The sequence below is a fragment of the Netta rufina genome, assembly GCF_964035555.1.
Source record: "Netta rufina genome assembly, chromosome: 31".
In the NCBI taxonomy this organism is placed as follows: Eukaryota; Metazoa; Chordata; class Aves; order Anseriformes; family Anatidae; genus Netta; species Netta rufina.
In genome coordinates this window covers 1,211,357-1,234,314 of record NC_140155.1, presented here as the reverse complement: position 1 = coordinate 1,234,314, position 22,958 = coordinate 1,211,357, and the positions used below count along the sequence as shown (strand labels likewise).

General features: G+C 47.1%; 1 protein-coding gene across 1 annotated transcript; it reads right to left on the bottom strand.

Annotated features, from left to right (window-relative positions):
* Positions 1-407: 407 nt before the first annotated feature.
* On the bottom strand, positions 408-1,334 carry LOC311220312 (olfactory receptor 14C36-like; the record flags this gene model as incomplete). Its single annotated transcript, XM_084303820.1, has 1 exon — positions 408-1,334. One exon carries the CDS (start codon positions 1,332-1,334, stop codon positions 408-410), a length of 927 nt encoding a protein of 308 aa, XP_084159946.1.
* Between the last annotated feature and the right edge of the window lie 21,624 nt (positions 1,335-22,958).

Here is a 22,958-nt window from a genome sequence, read left to right as displayed (position 1 = left end):
ACTGGAAGGCTGCTACAAGGTCTCTCCAGGCTGAAGAGAACCAGCTTTCTCAGTCTGTCTTCACTGAAAATGTGAGAGGGTGGCAGTGTCAGGAGAGCAGCTCTGGATGGACCAGAGCTGGTGCTCCCTGGCCATACTGCTGGGCCACGACTGCTTTCTCCTCCAACTCTGCACATGGGCACTGCCACTGCAGTCACAGAAAAGGTCTCAGGAAGGATATAAGATGAAAGGATACTTTAATTGCTTTACATACAGAAGCAAAATGAAGAATTATATTTCTTTGTGGACAACATGTGATAGGATACAACAGGAAAACAAACAAACAAACAAAACATTAGACCGAAAGGCTTCGACTACCATAAGAAACATTGTGAGTTACTTATAGAAGAAGGCAGGCAGTATATTGCTCAAGAAAACCTGCCAGTCATCAGTTTCCACATGGCATTCTTGAGTTCCTGGTTCCTCATGCTATAGATGAGGGGATTCACTGCTGGAGGCACCACCAAGTACAGAAAACCCAGAACAAAATCCAGGGGAGGGGAGGAAATTGATGGGGGCTTCAGGTGGGCAAACACGGCTGTGCTGAGAAAGAGGGAGACCACAGCCAGGTGAGGGAGGCACGTGGAAAAGGCTTTGTGCCGTCCCTGCTGCGAGGGGATCCTCAGCACAGCCCTGAAGATCTGCACGTAGGACAGTAAAATGAAAATAAAACACACCCCAAACTGAAAAGCAGTAACCGCAAGAACTTGAACTTCCCTTAGGTAGGAGTCTGAGCAGGAGAGCTTGAGGATCTGGGGAATTTCACAGAAGAACTGGTCCAGGGTATTGCCATTACAGAGAGGCAGTGAATAGGTATTGGCAGTGTGCATCACAGCGTGGAGAAAGCCACTGCCCCAGGCAGCTGCTGCCATGGTGGCACAGGCTCTGCTGCCCAGGAGGCTCCCATAGTGCAGGGGCTTGCAGATGGCAATGTAGCGGTCATAGGCCATGACAGTCAGAAGAGAAAATTCTGCTAGATTGAAAAAGATTAGCAGAAACATCTGTGCAGTACATCCTGCATAGGAAATGGCCCTGGTACCCCAAAGAGAATTGGCCATGGCTTTGGGGATAGAGGTGGAGATGGAGCCCAGGTCAATGAGGGCAAGGTTGAGGAGGAAGAAGTACATGGAGGTGTGGAGACCGTGGTTGCAAGCTACAGCAGTGAGGATGAGTCCGTTTCCCAGGACGGCAGACAAGTAGATGCCCAGGAAGAGCCCAAAGTGCAGGAGCTGCAGCTCCCGCGTGTCTGTGAATGCCAGGAGGAGGAATTCAGTGATGGAGCTGCTGTTATACATTTGCTGTCTCTTGGCTAGGGAGACTGTCCAAAAGATGCAATGACAGTGCAAAATTTAATTTCTTCTCTGACCAAAATCCATTGCATGTCTCATAGAACAGCCATGAACAACACATTCCTTTCAGGAAGAGCTTTCTGCAGCTCCGTGACTTACCTCTGGTTGCCGCTCTGATGGTGCACAACAAGCAGGGGGCTGTGCTGTGGACTCTGCAGCAGGCAGTCCTGGTATACAGCTACAGGTAAAAGGGAACCAGGAGTCATCTGAGAAGTCCACAGGCCAAGGACATCTCTCTGATCTCAGAACTTGAGGAGAAGGTCAAATAATCCCTTAAGAAACAGAAAAGGTGATGTTGGTACGGTCTGTAGGCTGAGCTGTGTGAGGTGCCTCAAAGCGGCAGCAATGCTCAAGGAGCCTTAGTCTCTAATACAGGTGTTACTACTCCACTACCATCCCTCTGCCTCAGCACACAGTCAGAAAAATGGAAACAGAGACTGTAGAAATTGCATTGCCTTCAGGTAGCTCTTGCCTTGCAGTTCTACTGTGCAATGCCCTGCAGAGGTGTGGGGCTGTAAGCAGACTGCCCCACGCAGCAGACTCTGGGCAGCAGCAGGATCCTGCCCTGCCCTGCCGGGGAGCATCCTTCCATTCAAAGCTTCTTACCACAGCCCCTGGGCAGCTCCCCGGGCAGGCTGAGTGCTGAGCCTGGCAGGCAGCAGAGCCCCTGCCCCAGCACACAGCCCCTGGAGCACAGCAGGGACCCTGCTCTGCACCACAGCCCTGGACACCGCTGTCTCCATCTCTAGCTTCAGAGCCTGCAGCTGGCCCCAAGAGAAGGGAGCCCTCGGGCCCTGCATGCTGACCCTGCAGCACACAAGCCCTGCATGCCCTTCAACTCCAACATCGAGCGTCCTCCTGACAGCTCCCATCGGCTGAGGGCTGTGCCAGCTCCAGGAGAGCTTGGCGGGGTGCACAGCAGCATTGCCCTGCATCCAGAGACTTACCATGAGGAGGTGGCACTGAAGACTCCCAAGTGAGATCTCCTCTGCCTTCCCACCTCAGACTGCCCTGAACTTTTCTCCCCCTTCTCTCCTCTCCCCATGCCAGTTGCAGACAGTGCTCCCACCCCTGCTGTGCCTTACAGAGGAGCTTTTCCTGGGTGGCTGAAGCACCTTCTCAAGTAGTCCAAGTCTGATGCAAACACTTAGTGTTAATGGTCCCAATGAGGGACGTTAATGGCTAAACATCCCCATGGACTTGTTAGAGCAGAAAAGGGACAGGGAGGAAGAGGTAAATATGGCCATGTTCTCAAGGAAATCTGTGTCCCATGAAGTCCAACAGTCAGGCCCTGATAGGCTCCCCCTGTTCCTCCAGCAGGGTTTAAGGCTCTTTCTGAGTCAATTCAGTGTGGGGATGGGCAATGCCAAGTGCAAGGCTACAGGAGGATATCTCCTAGGCTCCTGGAGGAGGATGAGGAGGTATGGAGACCTTATTGCTGTAAAGTTGTCTCCCCATAGCCATCAGTGACAGAGACAAGAGCCAGAGAGCAGCAGATAAAGATGTTCCCTCCATTGGAGTCATTCAGCCTAGAAAAAGAACCTTGACCATAACCACCACACGCTGGCCTATGCTGTCCCATGTCTGCACCTGTTTCCCTGCAGGACTTCGGTATCAATTCTGCTTCCCCACTTTGTTCTCAATTGAGCACCTTCCTGACTTGACCAACGTCTCTCCATCTGCATCAGTAATCCTTGAAACACAAAGCCGGTGGCTCTGGGTGACCTCTGTCCTTCAATAAACCTTTCTCCTCCACCTCTGTCTTAGTGCTCGCAGCTGCATTTTGTGATATTCATTCATTCTCATGCTCTTTCCTACCAGGAAGAAAAGCACCTACATGTCGGAAGCCACCCCTCAAGCAGTCTTTGCATACTTCTCTACTGCCTGGAGCCACCACAGCACAGGGCCAAAGGAGACCAGGTCTCTCAAACTGTTCATTTCATGTGCTTCTAGCCCTGAAGCCCACCTTGGCAGACCTCCCTTCCACACTCTCCAGTTTCTCTGCACTCCTGCAAAACCTGGAGCCGCACCCTGAGATACACTGCTCCAGAGGTAGCCACAGCAGCACTCAGACAAGGGGGGATAACTCAAGTGATCCGGGTTGCCCATGCTGCCCCTAGTGCAGCCCTGTAAGGAGCTGGCCTTGCTCCCTGTCAGCATGTCCCACTGGCTCCTAAGGTGTCCTGGTAGTACCCAGGCCTTCTCCTCAGGGTCCCCCCTCAGCAGCTCGTGTCCAACCCTGCCCTGATGGATGCAGGTATTCTGCCCCATGTGCAGCACTGGCCACGTCTCCTTGCCAACTTCAAGGGTTTCTGTTGGCTGAAGGCTGGAGATTCCCAAGGTCAATACCCCCTGCACTGAAGCTCCGTTTTGTCACCTATTCATGGTTGGATCCACATAGCTCAGCCTGATGGTCATGTTGCTCATAGGATAACAGCATGAGGAGTGTCAGGACTCTACAGGCACTGAAAGAGGTACTCATTTCGAGGAAATTCTGACCAGGGCAGGAATTACCATGAGAACCATCTCTGAAACACCCAATGACACTACAAAGCAAACAAAGCCAGGACCAAACGGAATGAATGTTGGGCATGTTCTCTGCTAGGGTATTTTCTGGGAAAACATGCACCTGTACAGACACACATACAATATGCACCCCTCCAGCAGCTGGACTTGGACCCTCTGTCTAGCCAGGAGCTTGCCCCATTGTCCCCTCCTGGTCAGGAGTCCCTTCTCATTCATGCCAGCCTCCTGCCACCTTTGGTTACTTCCTGTGTGTCAGGTTGGACCATTCATGAGCTTGACGAGGAGATGATAGACCAAGGAGAAATGGTTTGAATCCCAAAGAAGGGTAGATTTAGATTAGGTATGAGGAAGAAATTCTTTTCTTCTCAGGATGATGACTCCTAGGAAGAGGTCGCCCAGAGAAACTGGATGCCCCATCCCAGAAAGTGTTCAAGGTCAGGTTGGTCAGGGCTTTGAGCAAGCAGGTCTAGTGGAAGGTATCCCTGCCCAAGGCACGGCTGTTGCATTTATAGAATCTTTAAAGTCCCTTCCAGTACTCCATATCCCAAAGGAATCCTCCGTGCAGGTCCCTCAGCAGACCCTGCTCACCTCAACTCCTCTGCTTTGCCTTGGTCCCCTCTCTCAGCATCCTCAACTCTACCCTCTCACCTCTTTCAAATCCCTGAGCACTTCATGTGGAGTTCTAAGGATGAGGTCCTGCAGGTTACCTCACCTCACTGGCTCCTCAGTCACCCGTGTCAGCCAGATGTCGTCAAGGAGCTCCCAAAGCCTCTTGGGTGGTTTGTGTAAGGGTACGCAGAAGTAGAGGGTCTGTCCTTCCAGGGTATCTGGTTAAGGGCCTCTTCCAGTGCACCAAGGGATTCTGATAAGGGAGACCGTGATGGGAGCCAGACCTGGTCAGTTGTGCCAATTGATAAGGAACGGGACTGAACATGGGGATGCTGACTCACACAAGGTGGTCTGACTGAGCAGTTCTAAACTGAAGTAGGAATTTGAAGGGGCATTAAAAAAAATAATGAGCAAGATGAGTATGAGACATGAGTGTGCTCAGGTGGCCAACAAGACCATCAGCATCTTGGCTGGGATCAGAAATAGTGCGGCCATCAAGGCGAGGACAGTGACTGTCCCCTTGTACTCTGCTCTGCTGAGGCCTCACCTCGAATACTGTGTTCAGTTTTGGGCCCCTCACTACAAGAAGGACATGGACGTGCTTGAGCGTGTCCAGAGAAGGACAACAAAGCTGGTGAGGGGTCTGGAGAACAAGTCTTATGAGGAGCGGCTGAGGGAGCTGAGGTTGTTTAGCCTGGAGAAAAGGAGGCTCAGGGGTGACCTTATTGCTCTCACAACTCCCTCTTAAGGAGTTGTAGCAGGGAGAGGTTCGGTCTTTCTCCTAAGCAGCAAGCAACACGAGAAGAGGAAATGGCTTCAAGTTTCACCAGGGGAGGTACGGGGTGGTTATGAGGGAAAATTTCTTCCCTGAAAGGCTTGTGAGGCCTTGGAAGAGGCTGCCCAGGGAAGCAGTTGAGTCACTGTCCCTGCAGCTATGCAGAAGTTGTGTAGATGTGGTGCTTGGGGATGTGGTTTGGTGGTAGACTTGGCGGCGCTGGGTTAGTGCTTGGACTTCAGAAGACCTCAGAGGTCTTTTCCAGCCTAAACGATTCGACGATTCTATGATAATAAACAGAAGTGCTGAGACACGGACCTGACCAAGCAAGTATAGAGACAAGGACAAGACACAAACCATGAGGATCCTTCTTAACAGAAGAGTAAAGAAAGCAGCTTGAAATAGATCTTTTTATAAGAGAACTATCCAAGCTAGAGAAAGAGCAAAGCGTATGTGTGTAAATTAAAAACTTGCTAAGAAACACAAATAAATACAACCATCATCACTTTTGATTAAAACTTCAAGAATTATTTGTTCTTCATTACCAGTGAGGTTTATGGAATTTGCCAGAAATATTTTTATTTTGTTTTTCTGGGGGTGAATCTGTCAAATTCTTTTAAATTTAACTGTCACTGACAAACCTTTGAGTTCAAAGATATAGATACTGAGTGGTGCCCCAGTGGGCAGGAGGGCATTGGTGGCTGTCTGATTGAGGTGTCCTAGTGGGGCAGGGGAGCAGCTGTGGCTGTGTCAAGCAGGTGTCAAAGTGGACAGGAGGGTAGCGCTGCCTGTGTCACCCAGGTGTCACAGTAGGCGGGGGGACAGAGGTGCATGTGTCACCAAGGTGTCATAGTGGGGCTGTGACATGGCAGCCCAGTTGTGAAAAAGGGCCAGGGGTGCAGACAGGCCTCAGTTGGGATAGAAGCCACTGGCGGCAGAGGGCAGAGGGCAGAGCAGGGCAGGACAGGGAGGTGAGTGAGCAATGGCCAAAGTCCTGCTGCAGCCTGAGCAGGGGCTGGCTTTGAGCAGCCCCCACAGCACAAGGGGAACCAAGTGTCTGCTGCAGAAATGGTGTTGCAGACCTTCAGCCCAAGCGGTGATATGAAAGTTTTTGGGTGCGCTAGGAAGATGCTTGGGTACCCTGGGGAGATCCCTGGTTATTCCAGGAAGAGGCACGGGTTCTCCAGGGATAGGTTTTGGTGTCAAGGGAGGTGCTTGCTTACCCTGAGCTTACCCCCAGTCATGTGCTCCAGGAAGGTGTTGGATTCCTGGGGGAGATGCTTTGCAGGTCAACAAAGACGGGTGGTGTGCCCAGAAAGCTAGTTGCATGTTCCACCAAGATGGTTTAGGACTTCCAGGGAGATGCCTGAGTGACCTTGAGTGGGTCACTCAGGGTCCTTGAGGGGAGAACCTTGGGGTGCGGTCAGAATTTGCTTATGTGCCCTGGGGAGGGAGCTGCTTGTGTGCTCTGGGAATGTCCTTGGGCTCCCTAGGAAGATGCTCCTATTCCCCTGGGAGATACTTGGGTGCCCCAGTATGTGCCTGAGTACTGCACAGTAGTTTGTCTCCTCCAGGGAGGGTCCTGAGTGCTCCAGGAGTATTGTTGAGTTCCCTGGGCAGGTGTTTGTTTGTCCTGTTGAGATGCTTGGGTGCTCCAACAAGATTGCTGAGTACTCAATAACGATGCTTGGATGCTTCGGGGAGATGTTTCCTCAGGTGAGAAGCACTGTTTTTCTGGAAACAAGCTCGTGTCCCCCTGGGAGGTGCTTGTGGACCACAGGGAAGCACTGGGTGTCCCCAGGAAGATGCCTGGATGCCCCCGGTGGTGTTTGTGTGCCTTGAGGAGATGCTACAGTGCACAAAGGAGATGCTTGGGTACTCCAGAGACATGCCTGGGTGCCTCTGTGTTAGAAAAGCACCTTCCCTTCATAGCCCTCCCAGCCCCAAAATGGTTCTCAAGAAAAACTACTGACAGACTAAGATTAACTGCTTTGAAAAGGCTGTGTGGGTGGACCTGTTGCCTTCAAGTTCAAGCTTTTTCCTGCTGAAACTGCCAACAATTATGCCAAATATATCAATGATTTTGCAATACAGACAAACATTTTCCAGACTGAAACGAGAAAGTCTGACTTTTGTTGTTGTCTGGGCACAGACAACTAAGCAGTAAAGAGCAACGCTAAATAACCATGATAGCCAGAATGCACAAATACTGCGTAGCAGTGACAGAAAATGCAAAATACAAAAAGAAAAATTACCTCTACCAAATCGGTTTTGTCATGGTCTTCCCAGTGTTTGTAAATACGTTAATTAATCATGCCATATACTTTTTCCAAGTGAAATATGTCAGATCCCTTAGTTAGATCAATGACAGTGTGCAACAGTTTCTGAAGAAAACAATGGGAAAAAAATAAACAAACAAAAAACAACTTTACAAGAGCACGAGATCTTTTGAATACATGTACACTCATTATGTTTCCTGACGTTAAACAGTAACATGGCATGTTCAAATATCACCTCTAAGAAACAGCTGTAGAGTTACATCTCAATGAAGGGATTGTACAATACACTGATAAAGTAATGGCATTCACCATATCCAAGACCACTTACTTTGTATTTACTTACCTTGCTGTCCTTTAGTTAGAACCTTTATGGCTATAGAGGGAAGAGAAAGGCTTCAGTAGATAAGTGAGGGTTTTTTGCTGAGTTTTTATTTCTGTACAAAATATTAGGTGTCTGAAGTAGCTAGTACTTCTCGGGTTTCCTCCATTATTCATTTTCTAGTCGCGAAAGGTAGGTAAGCAATTTCAATACTTATTTTAGAAGGAATTTATAGCCAGCATAAAAACTTCTGGAGAAATGTTCGCACTTTCAAAGCAGTTGACAATAAACACATCTAGGTAAGACCCATTCTCTCCCCCAGTAACTGAGACAAATAACCAGAATGAGAACAGCGTGCTCCTGTTTTGAACACCTTCCTTTAATTTAAACTCTCAGAAGTCAACCGAGTTATGCATGTACTTTTACTACAGTTTGTTTAGGAATACAACTAAAAATTGATTTCAAAGTTACTTGAGCAGAAATTGGAACTCAGCTTTCCAGCTCAGAAAGCTTTGGTCTATATGAAGAAAGAAACTGACTTTTTTATTATAGCTTTTCAATTCTCTAACAAATTGCATTATTAGCAGTTTACCCAGCAGAGCATGAAATTGCAGACTGTCAGAAGAACTCTCTTCAGTCAAAATATCTTTTTGTCATTTACATTTCAAGCACTGCATATTCTTGACTAAGCCACTTTGTAGCCATCAGAATTATTGTCTTAAGTGAATTTACTAATTGCATGCATGACAGGGGGTCAAAGTTGCTTGCTTGACTGAGAAAAAACCTTAAGTAAATGCTTTCACAGCATTCTTTTTCTCTAAGCAAATTTTAAGAGATTTGTTAGGGTGGCTGAGTAATAACAGTATGCATTTAAGAAAGCACAGCATTTTGATGCTGAAAGCATTCCTAAATTAACAAGAAACTGAAGAAATAGGAAGCAATGTATTGACAGAAATACCTCTTCTGGAAGATCTGAGTGACACACATCAGATGTAGCAAGCAGCAAAACTGGAGAAAATGCTGGAATGTAGTAGAGTTAGAAAAGTAAGTTTCAAGGCAGGTCCAACGTTGTTCCACCACAAATGGATATCTGGGACATAAATTATGGTTGGTGCTGTCTTATGAGCTTTTCGGATCAATTAGTGAAAAGGAAAGCTTGGATGAGAAAACTAAAACACGTAGAATAGCCTGTTAAGACATAACGATCCAGTCATGTAGCGGGTCTGTCCTTACTTGTGTGGCTCTCAAATGTTTTTACTAAAGGTAAACATATTTTAAGACAGTGATGCCAAACAAGAAAAAGGATTTCCTGCCTAAATGTAAAAACACCAAATCTGTTTATGTTTATTTTTTCAAGTTAAAAGCATCAGTGTGCAGATGCAAATTTTATGAATTTTAATGCTTTTATTGCACAGACTGCAATGGCACAAGTTGTATATGTACATGTAAAAACAAAACAGAAGCCCCCAAACCTTGGTTGCTCTACAAACAGAATAAGAAACAAGGCTACAAAAGGTACACGACATGCAGTCTGATACAGAGCCATTTACTGGGAGCACAGTCTTATGAGACAATGAAGGCCTCGATGTCCACCAGTGCTGGTCACTCTTTAAGCGATGCCTCCTAGAAGCACAAGATCAGGCAATTCCTAAATATCGCAAGTCAGGCAGGCGGGGCAGGAGGCCGGCGTGGCTGACCAGGAACGTTCTAATGGAGATTAGGCGGAAACAGAGAGTGTTTCGCTACTGGAAGGAGGGCCAGGCGTCATGGAAAGAATACAGGGATGCTGTTCGTGTTTGTAGGGAGAAAGTTCGTGTGGCCAAAGCACAGCTAGAGTTGAAGCTGGCTGTGTCTGTGAGAGAAAATAAAAAGGGTTTTTTTAGATATGTAAATGGAAAAAGGAGAACTAAAGAATACATAGGGCCGCTCCTTGATAGGGAAGGTCTCCTCACAGACGATGACATAGGCAAAGCAGAGACGCTTAACGCCTTCTTTGCCTCTGTCTTCAATGCCGATGATGGGCTTCGGGACCCAGGGTGCCCTGAGCTGGAGGACCGGGACGGTGGGGATGACAAACTCCCAACTGACCCTGAACGTGTGCGGGATTTGCTACTCCACCTGGATCCCTACAAGTCCATGGGTCCGGATGGGATTCATCCCCGGGTGCTGAAAGAGCTGGCGGACGTCATCGCGGAACCTCTTTCAATTATTTTTCAACGATCCTGGGAATTTGGAGAGGTCCCAGTAGACTGGAAGCTGGCAAATGTTGTGCCGATTTTCAAGAAGGGTCAGAAAGAAGACCCTAGCAATTACAGGCCTGTCAGTCTCACGTCAGTGCCTGGTAAAATCATGGAGAAGTTGGTTCTCGAACTTATTGAGGCGCACCTGGGGGACAAAGCAGTCATTGGTCCCAGCCAGCATGGGTTTGTGAAGGGTAGGTCCTGCCTAACTAACCTGATTTCCTTTTATGATAAGATCACCCGTATGGTGGACCAAGGGAAACCAGCTGATGTGATTTTTTTGGACTTCAGCAAGGCTTTTGACACGCTTTCCCATAGGATCCTACTGGACAAAATGTCCACCATACAGCTAAATAAAAACATCATACGATGGGTGAGCAATTGGCTAACGGGCAGGGCCCAAAGGGTTATGGTAAATGGGGCTGCGTCAGGCTGGCGGGCGGTCACCAGTGGGGTCCCTCAAGGCTCCATTTTAGGGCCGGTACTTTTCAATATTTTTATAAACGATCTGGATGTAGGAATAGAGGGTATTTTGAGCAAGTTTGCTGATGACACCAAACTTGGAGGAGTTGTGGACTCAAATGAGGGCGTAAAGGCCTTACAGAGGGATCTGGACAGGTTGGAGAGCTGGGCGATCACCAACCGCATGAAGTTCAATAAGAGCAAGTGCCAGGTCCTGCACCTGGGACGGGGAAACCCTGGCTGCATGTACAGACTGGGTGATGAGACGCTGGAGAGCAGCCTAGAAGAGAGGGATCTGGGGGTCGTGGTAGACAGCAAGTTGAATATGAGCCAGCAGTGTGCCCTGGCAGCCAGGAGGGCCAATCGTGTCCTGGGGTGCATCAAGCACGGCATCGCTAGTAGGTCAAGGGAGGTGATTGTCCCGCTCTACTCTGCGCTGGTGCGGCCTCACCTCGAGTACTGTGTGCAGTTCTGGGCACCACAGTATAAAAAGGACATGAAACTGTTGGAAAGTGTCCGGAGGAGGGCTACGAAGATGGTGAAAGGCCTTGAGGGGAAGACGTACAAAGAACGGCTGAGGTCACTGGGCCTGTTCAGCCTGGAGAAGAGGAGGCTGAGGGGAGACCTCATCACAGTCTACAACTTCCTCGTAAGGGGGTGTCGAGAGGCAGGAGACCTTTTCTCCATTAACACCAGTGACAGGACCCGCGGGAACGGGGTTAAGCTGAGGCAGGGGAAATTTAGGCTGGACGTCAGGAGGGGGTTCTTCACAGAGAGGGTGGTTGCACACTGGAACAGGCTCCCCAGGGAAGTGGTGACTGCACCGAGCCTGTCTGAATTTAAGAAGAGATTGGACTGTGCACTTAGGCACATGGTCTGAACTTTTGGGTAGACCTGTGCGGTGTCAAGAGTTGGACTTGATGATCCTTAAGGGTCCCTTCCAACTCAGGATATTCTATGATTCTATGATTCTATAATGAAAACTACTTTCTGGATCTCACTGAGATGAGCAGCATTTCTTTCCACATAGAGAGGCCTATTAGCAGCACCTCCCTGCTTTCTGAGCTGCTAGCAACATCCTCCATTTGGTATGGAAAATGTGGATGTGTACTACATCCATATTGTTTATGGTTTTATCTAAAAGAAAAGTGGATTTTCAGACAGAAGCAAACATAACAGCACATGAAGACAAGGCCACCTCCATTACCAATGAATTTTGCTTTCCTTACTTGCAACTCAATCGATCCTTTGCATACAGTCAATGAATCCTATGAGAATAAAAAGAAAAAAGATACCTGTCCGCATACTTATTCTGGTGGTGCAATGATTGTAAACAGAAAGGATAGGTCCAGGGTATGAATGGGAAACTTCTCCAAAGAATGCAACGCTGCAGGTGCCAAATAAGAAACCACATCCATATCCCACTTTTCCTACTATTAGCAGATGGGGCCAACATGATGTCAGTTTGTAGTAAGCGCTCCTAGAACAAGAGTCATAAGAAAAACAAGTTTAGAAATGAGGTGCTGAATAGACACATAGATGTTCCAAGTACTTTTCCTATACACTTCCTCCCTCTCCCCCTCCCCCAAAATAAATAAATAAATAAATAAAAAATCTCCATATTCCAGCAATAAGCTCTTCTGTGATCAGCAAGACTATCAAAGCCCATTCTCTTACAATCTTGTACCATACCTCCCCCTAAGAAATCCTGCCCATCTCTATCATGTCAGCTATTCATTTGGATGGGGCAAGTAATGACTCCTCAGGCGTACACACGGACCGTCTAACCGAATACATAGACAACAACTGGTCTGCTACCTCAAATGGGGAGCACAGCAACTTTCCCAGCACACACCAATCTGGATTTCATCACTTCCTGTATACACCAGTCTTCAGAAGGTCTCAAGTTTAAGTGCCTGAGAGATCTCTACATCTGTCAAGTTTAGCTAAAATGTGGCCCTAGTTACTGGAGAATATAGCAAGAAAGGAGCAGAACAGCTTTTCTAGACAAAAAATATGTGTGGGCACTGAACCACACGGGCCATATCTAAAGCAGCACACAACTGGATTGGTTAAATGACAGCAGTACATTAAATACATGTAAGATTTCCAGTTATTCAGTCATTCTAATTGTTTCATCTTCTTCCCTTACGTTTCCTATTCTTTACTAAAGCAAGATTGTGACCTAATAGCCTGGCAATCTTGCTTTTCTCCTAGGAAATACATATGCAAGGAGCATTTGCCTTTTTCCCACTACAGTAAACCTGTACCTTTACTGGCTGAAATCAAAGATGCTTGAGAGTTAACTTTGCCCAAAAGGACAGAACATTTTCTGGACAGCACAGCAAGAGAAATTGAGAAAAATAACTGACCCGACTGTGACAACATAATCTAACTTTCCAGCCGTGGGCTTACATGACTTCCGCATTAAAATACCAGAAGATAACACAACTTAGTGGCTTAATGGTAACAAATAAAGACACCATTTGAATTCTTCTCAAGGTGTTTTAACAAGCCATTTCTCAGTTTTCTTTCTGCTACAGAATTCACTACTGGCTTAACAGTCCTGGAAAACAGAAGGGCAAAAGGTGGCAACACAAATTCAGAAAGTTGGTTATTTTTAGCTAAAAGCTCTGCATGCAGAAATATCTTCTGCACAGCTTGTAAAATATTCACTACTCAATTTTCAAAAAGTGTCTTAAAAATGAGCGACAGTGCATGTCCAGGTGAAGCCACAATCCTGTTTTTTCTGGAACAACCTCCTTCAGAGCCATAGAATATCCTTTGCTTTTATTTTCATAGAATTAACGTCTAGTCACAATCTCTCCCTCCTTGCATAGATCTGAGGATAGTGTTGATGCAGAGAGCACAGCGCAGCTTCAGTACATAAGGATTTTATATCTGCACCACAGTAGCCTAATAAACAAAAACCACATGTTACATCAGTCAAGGCCCAGGTCTACAATACGCAACATTTAAAGAATTTGCAAAGCCCAAACCAAACAAGTTATCAGGGACTGGAAAGTGCTACCGCTCTGCAAGGAAGTTTTGTTATGTTGCTCACTGCCTGCTATCCTGTGCTTATGAAGCTGAAGCAGACTGCTCATCAAAACTACACTCTTGAGGAAGATGCCCCAAAACTATTCGGTGTTCTCAGACAAGAGGAATGACAACAAAAATAGATGAAAACTTCTAACGCTGATTGATATGAAGGCATGCCAGCTGTCTCACTGACTAGTTGTGCAGCAAGGCACAAGAGCTTGGGTACTGCCTCGTACAAGCTAAGATTCTTTAGAACTTAGTCACAAGCATTAATCCATTTTGTGTTCAGTCTTACCAATGCATTTCTCAGCTTGCTCATCGAGCAACAGGTCCGGTGGCTTAGGGATCAGGTCACAAGTATGAATCTTGAAAATTTCTTTTCTAGCCTGGAAACAAAATCATTGCATTTTAGCTTGTCCTAAGTTTTGCTTAAAAATACCAACAAAAGCAAACAAACCAAAAATCAACAACAACAACAACAAAAAAGAACAACCCTCCCTCAAAACCCCTCATATATTAGCACAGTTTTCTTATTTGCTAAACTTTCAAGTATCGTACAGTGTCGTGGTTTAACCTGGCTGACAGCTAAACACCACGCAGCCGTTCGCTCACCCTCCGCCCTCCCTCTCTGGGACGGGGGAGAGAAATGGAAAGTGAAGCCCGTGAGTTGAGATAAAGACAGTTTAATAAGACAGGAAAATAATAATAATAATAATAATAATAATAATAATAATAATAATAATAATAATAATAATACAATGATGATAATAGTACTACTACTAATAATATGTACAAACAAGTGATGCACAATGCAATTGCTCACCACCCGCTGACCGATGCCCAGCTTAACCCCGAGCAGTCCGGCCCCCTCCCCCGGCTAGCCACCCCTATATATTGTTTAGCATGACGTCAGATGGTATGGAATACCCCTTTGGCTAGTTCGGGTCACCTGTCCTGGGTCTGTCCCCTCCCAGCTCTTACTGCACCCCCAGCCTGCCTGTTGGCAGGGCAGAGCGAAAGGCTGAGATGTCCTTGGCTTGGTATAAGCACTGCTCTGCAACAATTAAAACATCGGGGTGTTATCAGCACTCTTCTCATCCTAAGCCAAAACACAGCATTCCACCAGCTACTAGGAAGAAAATTAATTCTGTTCTAACTGAAACCAGGACATCTATCCACCCCTTATTCCATACCATTTATGTCATGCTCAGGTTACACTCTTTTCCATACATTCTAATTAGTCACCTATAGTAGTCATGGTAGTGGTAACATACAGTATTATATAGTAATTAACATGGTACAATTCAGTTCATGGGCTATTCTCACCCAGTATTAAATCTCCTTGAGGTACACACCGGACCTCTCCGTTCTTTTGCATCACCCACCAAGTGTATCCAGGTCCCTGAGCGAAAACAATTCCACGAATGTGTTTGCCTTTTCCTGAGGCAGGAGTAGCCCAGACTGTTTTACCCAGCATATTTTTTACATGCACTACAGGAACTTTATCCCCATCTACAGTACGTAACAGGTTTGATTGTGCAGGTCCAGCTCGGTTGGCAGATCCCCTAGTATTGACTAGCCAGGTGGCCTTTGCCAAATGCGTATCCCAGTTTTTGAATGTCCCAGCGCCCATTGCTTTCAATGTAGTCTTTAACAGTCCATTGTATCGTTCAACTTTCCCGGAGGCTGGTGCATGATAGGGGATGTGATACACCCACTCAATACCATGTTCTTTGGCCCAAGTGTCTATAAGGTTGTTTCGGAAATGAGTTCCATTGTCTGACTCTATTCTTTCTGGGGTACCATGTCGCCATAGGACTTGCTTTTCAAGGCCCAGGATAGTGTTCCGGGCGGTGGCATGAGGCACAGGATATGTTTCCAGCCATCCGGTGGTTGCTTCCACCATTGTAAGTACGTGGCGCTTGCCATTGCGAGTTTGAGGGAGTGTGATGTAATCAATCTGCCAGGCCTCTCCATATTTATATTTCAGCCATCGTCCTCCATACCAAAGAGGCTTTGACCGTTTGGCTTGCTTGATTGCAGCACATGTTTCACAGTCATGAATAACCTGTGCTATAGCGTCCATGGTCAGGTCCACCCCTCGATCACGAGCCCATCTGTATGTTGCATCGCTACCTTGATGGCCTGAGGTGTCATGGGCCCATCGGGCTATAAATAATTCACCTTTATGCTGCCAATCCAGGTCCACCTGAGCTACTTCAATCTTAGCAGCCTGATCCACCTGCTGGTTGTTTTGATGTTCTTCAGTAGCCCGATTCTTGGGCACACGAGCATCTACGTGATGTACTTTCACAGCCAGGTTCTCTACCCGAGCAGCAATACCTTGCCACAATGCAGCAGCCCAGATGGGTTTGCCCCTACGCTGCCAGTTGTTTTGCTTCCATTGCTGTAACCATCCCCACAGGGCATTTGCTACCATCCATGAATTGGTGTAGAGATAGAGAACTGGCCATTTTTCTCGTTCAGCAATGTCTAAAGCCAGCTGAATGGCCTTCACTTCTGCAAACTGACTCGATTCACCTTCTCCCTCAGCAGCTTCTGCAGCTCGTCGTGTAGGACTCCATACAGCAGCCTTCCATCTCCGATGATTCCCCACAATACGACAGGACCCATCAGTGAACAGAGCATATTTCTTTTCATTTTCTGGTAACTGGTTGTACAGTGGGGCTTCTTCAGCACAACCCACCTCCTCCTCTGATGATATCCCAAAGTATTTACCTTCTGGCCAGTCCATAATCACTTCCAATATTCCTGGGCGACTGGGGTTTCCTATTCGAGCCCGCTGAGTAATCAGTGCAACCCAGTTGCTCCATGTAGCATCAGTTGCATGATGCGTAGAAGAGACCCTTCCCTTGAACATCCAGCCTAGTACCGGCAATTGGGGTGCTAGGAGGAGCTGCGCTTCAGTACCGACCACCTCTGAAGCAGATCAAACTCCTTCATATGCTGCCAGTATCTCCTTTTCAGTTGGAGTATAGCGGGCCTCAGATTCTCTGTATCCCCGGCTCCAAAACACCAGGGGCCGACCTCGAGTTTCCCCAGGTTCTTTCTGCCAGAGGCTCCAGGTGGGGCCGTTCTCCCCAGCTGCAGTGTAGAGCACATTCTTTACATCTGGTCCTGTTCGAACTGGCCCAAGGGCTACTGCATGGACTATTTCCTGCTTAATTTGTTCAAAGGCTTGTCATTGTTCAGGGCCCCATTCAAACTCATTCTTCTTACGGGTTACTTGGTAGAGCGGGTTTACAATCAGACTGTAATTTGGGATGTGCATTCTCCAAAACCCCACAACACCTAGGAAAGTCTGTGTTTCTTTTTTGTTAGTTGGTGGAGACATAGCTGTTATTTTGTTGATCACATCCATTGGGATTTGACGACGTCCATCTTGCCATTTTATTCCTAAAAACTGGATCTCTCGTGCAGGTCCTTTGACTTTATTTTGTTTTATGGCAAAACCGGCTTTCAGAAGGATTTGGACTATTTTCTTCCCTTTCTCGAAAACTTCCTCTGCTGTGTCACCCCACACAATAATGTCATCGATGTACTGCAGGTGTTCAGGAGCTTCCCCCTGCTCCAGCGCAGACTGGATCAGTCCATGGCAAATGGTAGGGCTGTGTTTCCACCCCTGGGGCAGTCGATTCCAAGTATATTGGACTCCCCTCCAAGTGAAAGCAAACTGTGGCCTGCACTCTGCTGCTAGAGGGATGGAGAAAAATGCATTAGCGATGTCAATTGTGGCGTACCACTTGGCTGCCTTCGATTCAAGTTCGTACTGAGGTTCCAGCATGTCCGGCACTGCAGCACTCAGTGGTGGCGTCACTTCGTTCAGGCCACGATAGTCCACTGTTAGTCTCCACTCGCCATTAGACTTTCGCACTGGCCATATGGGACTATTGAAAGGTGAATGAGTCTTGCTGATCACTCCTTGGCTCTCCAATTGACGAATTAGCTTATGGATGGGAATCAGGGAGTCTCGGTTAGTGCGATATTGCCGCCGGTGCACAGTTGTGGTAGCGATTGGCACTTGCTGTTCTTCGACGCTCAGCAACCCCACAACAGAGGGGTCCTCTGAGAGACCAGGCAAGGTAGAGAATTCTTTAATGCCCTCTGTCTCTAAGGCAGCTATACCAAAAGCCCACCGGAACCCTTTTGGGTCCTTGCAGTATCCTCTTCTGAGATAGTCTATGCCAAGAATACATGGAGCATCCGGACCAGTCACAATACAGTGCTTTTCCCACTCATTCCCAGTCAGACTCACTTCAGCCTCCAATACAGTCAACTGCTGAGATCCCCCTGTCACTCCACAAATATAGATTGGCTCTGGCCTTTTATAGCTCGATGGCATTATAGTACGTTGTGCACCGGTGTCTACTAAAGCCTTATACTTCTGTGCGTCTGATGTGCCAGGCCATCGAATCCACACAGTCCAATAAACTCGATTATCCCTTTCCTCCCCCTGGCTGGAGGCAGGGCCTCCCTAATCCTGGTCGGAATCTTCTTCGTTTCTGTGTTTGAAGGACTGTCTGCTGGAAGTTGGAGCAGCAAACTTTTCGGAGAACCCCTTTTTCCTGATTGTTTTCTTTTGCAACTCACGTACCCGTGCCTCTAGGGTCGCGGTAGATTTTCCATCCCATTTTCTCATGTCCTCTCCATGGTCTCGTAAGTAAAACCACAGTGTGGCACGGGGTGAGTACCCACCATATCGTCTTCCTTGTGTGGATGAACGCCTACCCCTGATAGCTGAGACACTGCTCTGTACAGGTACGGAGGAGAATAATCTCTCTTCAAGTTGGTGAACCTTTTTGGAAAGTTTCTCCCAAGTGTTCTCTTTTGGTCGGTGGACACTGGTTGGTTCAGGTGGGGAGGATGATAGATTCTCTTCAAGTTGGTGGAACTCTTCAGAAAGTTTCTCCACAGCTGAGACGCAGGCCTGTAAGGAAGAGGAGAGACTTTCTTCGTACTGCCAGAGTTGTTTAGCCACTTCATCCACTGTGGGTTCCTCATCCTCTTTCCAGGCCATTATTGCCAATGAGCTGGCATATGATGATGGTGCACTCCGTACAAACTTCCGCCACATGGGTTGCGTACACCTGACTTCATCTGGATCTTTGGATGTTTGTCTGAAGTCTGGATCCTCATAAATCACTTCCCGTACGGCTAATTCTCTCAGGTACTGGATTCCCTTCTCCATAGTGGTCCACTTGCCTGGTAGACATAAAAGTTCTTCCTTGAAGGGATACCTTTCCCTCACAGCTGAGAGGAGACGCCTCCAGAGGCTGTGAGATTGTGCTCCATCTGCAATTGCTTTGTCAATGCCTGCATCTCTAGCAAGGGATCCCAGTCGCTTGGCTTCCCTGCCGTCTAATTCCACACAATTGGCTCCAGAGTCCCAGCATCGGAGCAGCCAGGTGACAAGCTGCTCACCTATACAGCGACCAAAATCTTTTTGCACATCTCGTAACTCACGCTCGTTTAGGCTTCGGGTAGTTACTGTTGATTTTTCGGCATCCTCATCTTCCTCCTCCTGAACCCTTGATGGCCCAGCGTCATCGTCGTCTCCATCGTCTCTATACCTAGATTTGGCAGAAGATTCTCTGCGTTCTAAACGACCTGAATCTCTATACCATTTTTTCACCTTCTCTACAGGGGCAGCTTGCACTGCTACTGCTCGTTTCTCTGACCTTGTTACAGGGTCTGCCACAGAGGTTGGAATACCCTCCGCAGGGTCAACTTGCACTGCTACAGCTCGTTTCTCTGACCTTGTTATAGGGTCTGCCACAGAGGTTGGAATACCCTCTGCAGGGTCAACTTGCACTGCTACAGCTCGTTTCTCTGACCCAGCTACAGGAGCTGGAGCGGCTGCAGGAGCTGGAGCAGCTGCAGGAGCTGGAACTGGTGCGGCTGCAGGAGCTTGAACTGGAGCAGCTGCAGGAACCGGAGCTGGAGCAGCTGCAGGAACCGGAGCTGGAGCGGCTGCAGGAACTGGAGCTGGAGCGGCTGTGGGAGCTGGAACTGGAGCAGCTGCAGGAGCTGGGACTGGAGCAGCTGCAGGAACCAGAGCCGGAGCGGCTGCAGGAACTGGAGCTGGAGCGGCTGCAGGAGCTGGGACTGGAGCGGCTGCAGGAGCTGGGACTGGAGCAGCTTCAGGAGCTGGGACTGGAGCGGCTGCAGGAACTGGGACTGGAGTGGCTTCAGGAACTGGGACTGGAGCAGCTGCAGGAACTGGAACTGGAGTGGCTGCAGGAGCTGGGATTGGAGCATCTGCAGAAGCTGGGACTGGAGTGGCTGCAGAGTCCACCGTAGGGGTCACAGTGACCGTTGGATCTGTCACGGGACTTGGAGTGGCCGCAGGGTCTGTCACTAAGTTGATAGCAGTATCCATGGCAGCTCGATAGGCATGAGCCAGGCCCCAGCATGTTACAATGATTTGTTTTACTTTGGAACTTCCTGAATCGCGACACCTTTTTTTCAAGCATTCTGCCAGTTTTTGAGGATTTTACAGTTGTTCAGGGGTGAATTTCCAACACACTGGGGGTGCCAACTGCTCTAGATGCCTGCCCATATCCTCCCATACTCCCTGCCACCCACAACTATACTGCCTCCGGGCAGATCTCCGGATGAGCTTCCTAAGTAGTTGTTTAACTTTAAGCAGAACCTGAAGCGCATTCAGGAGGCAGAACAACAGGACTATGCTGGTCTGAGTATCCCAAGGATATTCAATATCTTGGAGAGCTATTGTAATAAGCTCGGAGGATAAGAGGGTGGTGAAGGAGGAAGGGAGAGTGATCAAGGAGGGTACAGGGGTGGAGAAGGAGAAAGGGAGAGTGATCAAGTAAGAAAAATTATCTTCCCCTTTCCCCTCCACAGATTGACTCCCTAATGAAAAAAGGCAACAGATATAATTGCTAATAGTTTCCAAAATACAGTTTCCAAAGTATAGAATCGAAGATGTTACTGAGTACAAATACTAGGTTAGAGTCATGGCCAGATATTTCATCATCTCATAAGCCACTGATACAACACACAGTACCATAATGGTCGGAAACCAGGGCCCGGAGAGGAGAAACAACATGACAGAGAGCACATATGGAAAATAACGTGCTATAATACTCAATTTGGAAAACAGGCGCAGCACAGTTGAGATTAAAGCAATCAGCATTATGACAAGTGACTATTAAGCAGGTCTAATACTTACACCAATTTTAGTTTAACACACTCTGGTCAGATCTGCCGTTATCTCAACCTTTCGAGCCCCACGTTGGGCGCCAAAAAGACTGTCGTGGTTTAACCCGGCTGGCAGCTAAACACCACGCAGCCGTTCGCTCACCCTCCGCCCTCCCTCTCTGGGACGGGGGAGAGAAATGGAAAGTGAAGCCCGTGAGTTGAGATAAAGACAGTTTAATAAGACAGGAAAATAATAATAATAATAATAATAATACAATGATGATAATAGTACTACTACTAATAATATGTACAAACAAGTGATGCACAATGCAATTGCTCACCACCTGCTGACCGATGCCCAGCTTAACCCCGAGCAGTCCGGCCCCCTCCCCCGGCTAGTCACCCCTATATATTGTTTAGCATGACATCAGATGGTGTGGAATACCCCTTTGGCTAGTTCGGGTCACCTGTCCTGGGTCTGTCCCCTCTCAGCTCTTACTGCACCCCCAGCCTGCCTGTTGGCAGGACAGAGCGAAAGGCTGAGATGTCCTCGGCTTGGTATAAGCACTGCTCTGCAACAATTAAAACATCGGGGTGTTATCAGCACTCTTCTCATCCTAAGCCAAAACACAGCATTCCACCAGCTACTAGGAAGAAAATTAATTCTGTTCTAACTGAAACCAGGACAGTACAGTTACTTAATATACAGTCTGCATTTTCAACCAGGAAATCCAGTATTTCTAGATTTGTTACACTGAACTTTTTCTAGGAACCTGCAATGAAAGAAAGGGCATTTATAGCTCCCATAATAAGTTTGCAAAATATGAGACCTAGTGACCCAGAGGAAAAGACAGTAATAAAAATTTATCCAGAAACAGATCTTTTTTCTCCAAAAAACTTCTCTAATTTGAGCAAAATTTCTTTGTGACAGTCTCATTAGTTCATCAAATTTGCTTTTCAGTCAGTAAATTCACAGAAAGCACTTCTAGCGCTATGTTTCAGGCTGCTTCAATTACTATAAAGAAGAAAATAATTATGACTCAAACTACTACCACTGATCCAGGGAGCAATCAAATGCAAATATGTCCCCTATCCATTCATAAATGAAATACTGAGACCAAGAACACAACTTCAAGGTGAAAGCACCTAAGTGGATTAAATAATCAAGCAAATGGGAACACCATTGGGAATCAAAGATCTGATTATACAACTACTTGGTGGTATCATCTTGACCATATATATTCAGTACCTGATTTGCCCTCCACAGTATGACACAGTGTCTCCACATATCACTCTTTCGTTCAAGTTGTAATTTTTTTTTTCTATAAAGTTGGATTTTGCCACATTAGCATTAACATTGAATTTGTTATAAATGGCTCAGGATTCAAATTAGGATTAAATAAAAAAAATAGGATTTATTGAAAGAATATAAAGGAATAGAGGTAAGCAAACAGTGCTGGGTGCACCAGGAGTCTCCGCTCCACCAGGACGCACACCAGTTACATCAAGCAGCTGATTTTTATGCTCCTAGACTAATACATATTCATTACTACTTCTAAAAAAAATAGATTATTAAAATTAGCTTCCGCGGTGCAGTCCCTCCTACTGGAGCATGCGCAGTCTCCTCTGGGGTCTCTTCTGGGGGTCTCTAGGGGTCTTTCATGCTGAAGGCTCGTAGTCTTCCTCTCCACCTTTGTACTTACTGGGCACCATACCAAGTTTACGGAACATCTTCTTTAAGTCTTGTCTCCCAGCCGCCCTTCAGCTTCTTTCTCCTTCCTCTTTATCTCTTGGCCCCCCCTAACCAGATACCAAAGATCCACATAGTATCCCATAACAGTCACTAGTTGTTATCAGTTGTTCTGAAACTCCCAGACACACGAGTAATTAAAACATTCTTCCCCAGCCATTCACAGACACATCTATAGCAGTGTTAGAAATAGAAGTCCGGAATAACAAAAGCAAACAGGTTCATAAATTTAAGAAGTGATAAATTGACTAGAATGAGGGGGAGACTGGGACACACTGCATCTGTGGTTCAAGAATTAAATTGCCAGTGCAGGGCCCAGAGGCAGACAGGATTCAGACAGAATTGTTCTTTATGGACACGAATTGTTAAAACATTCCTCACAAATT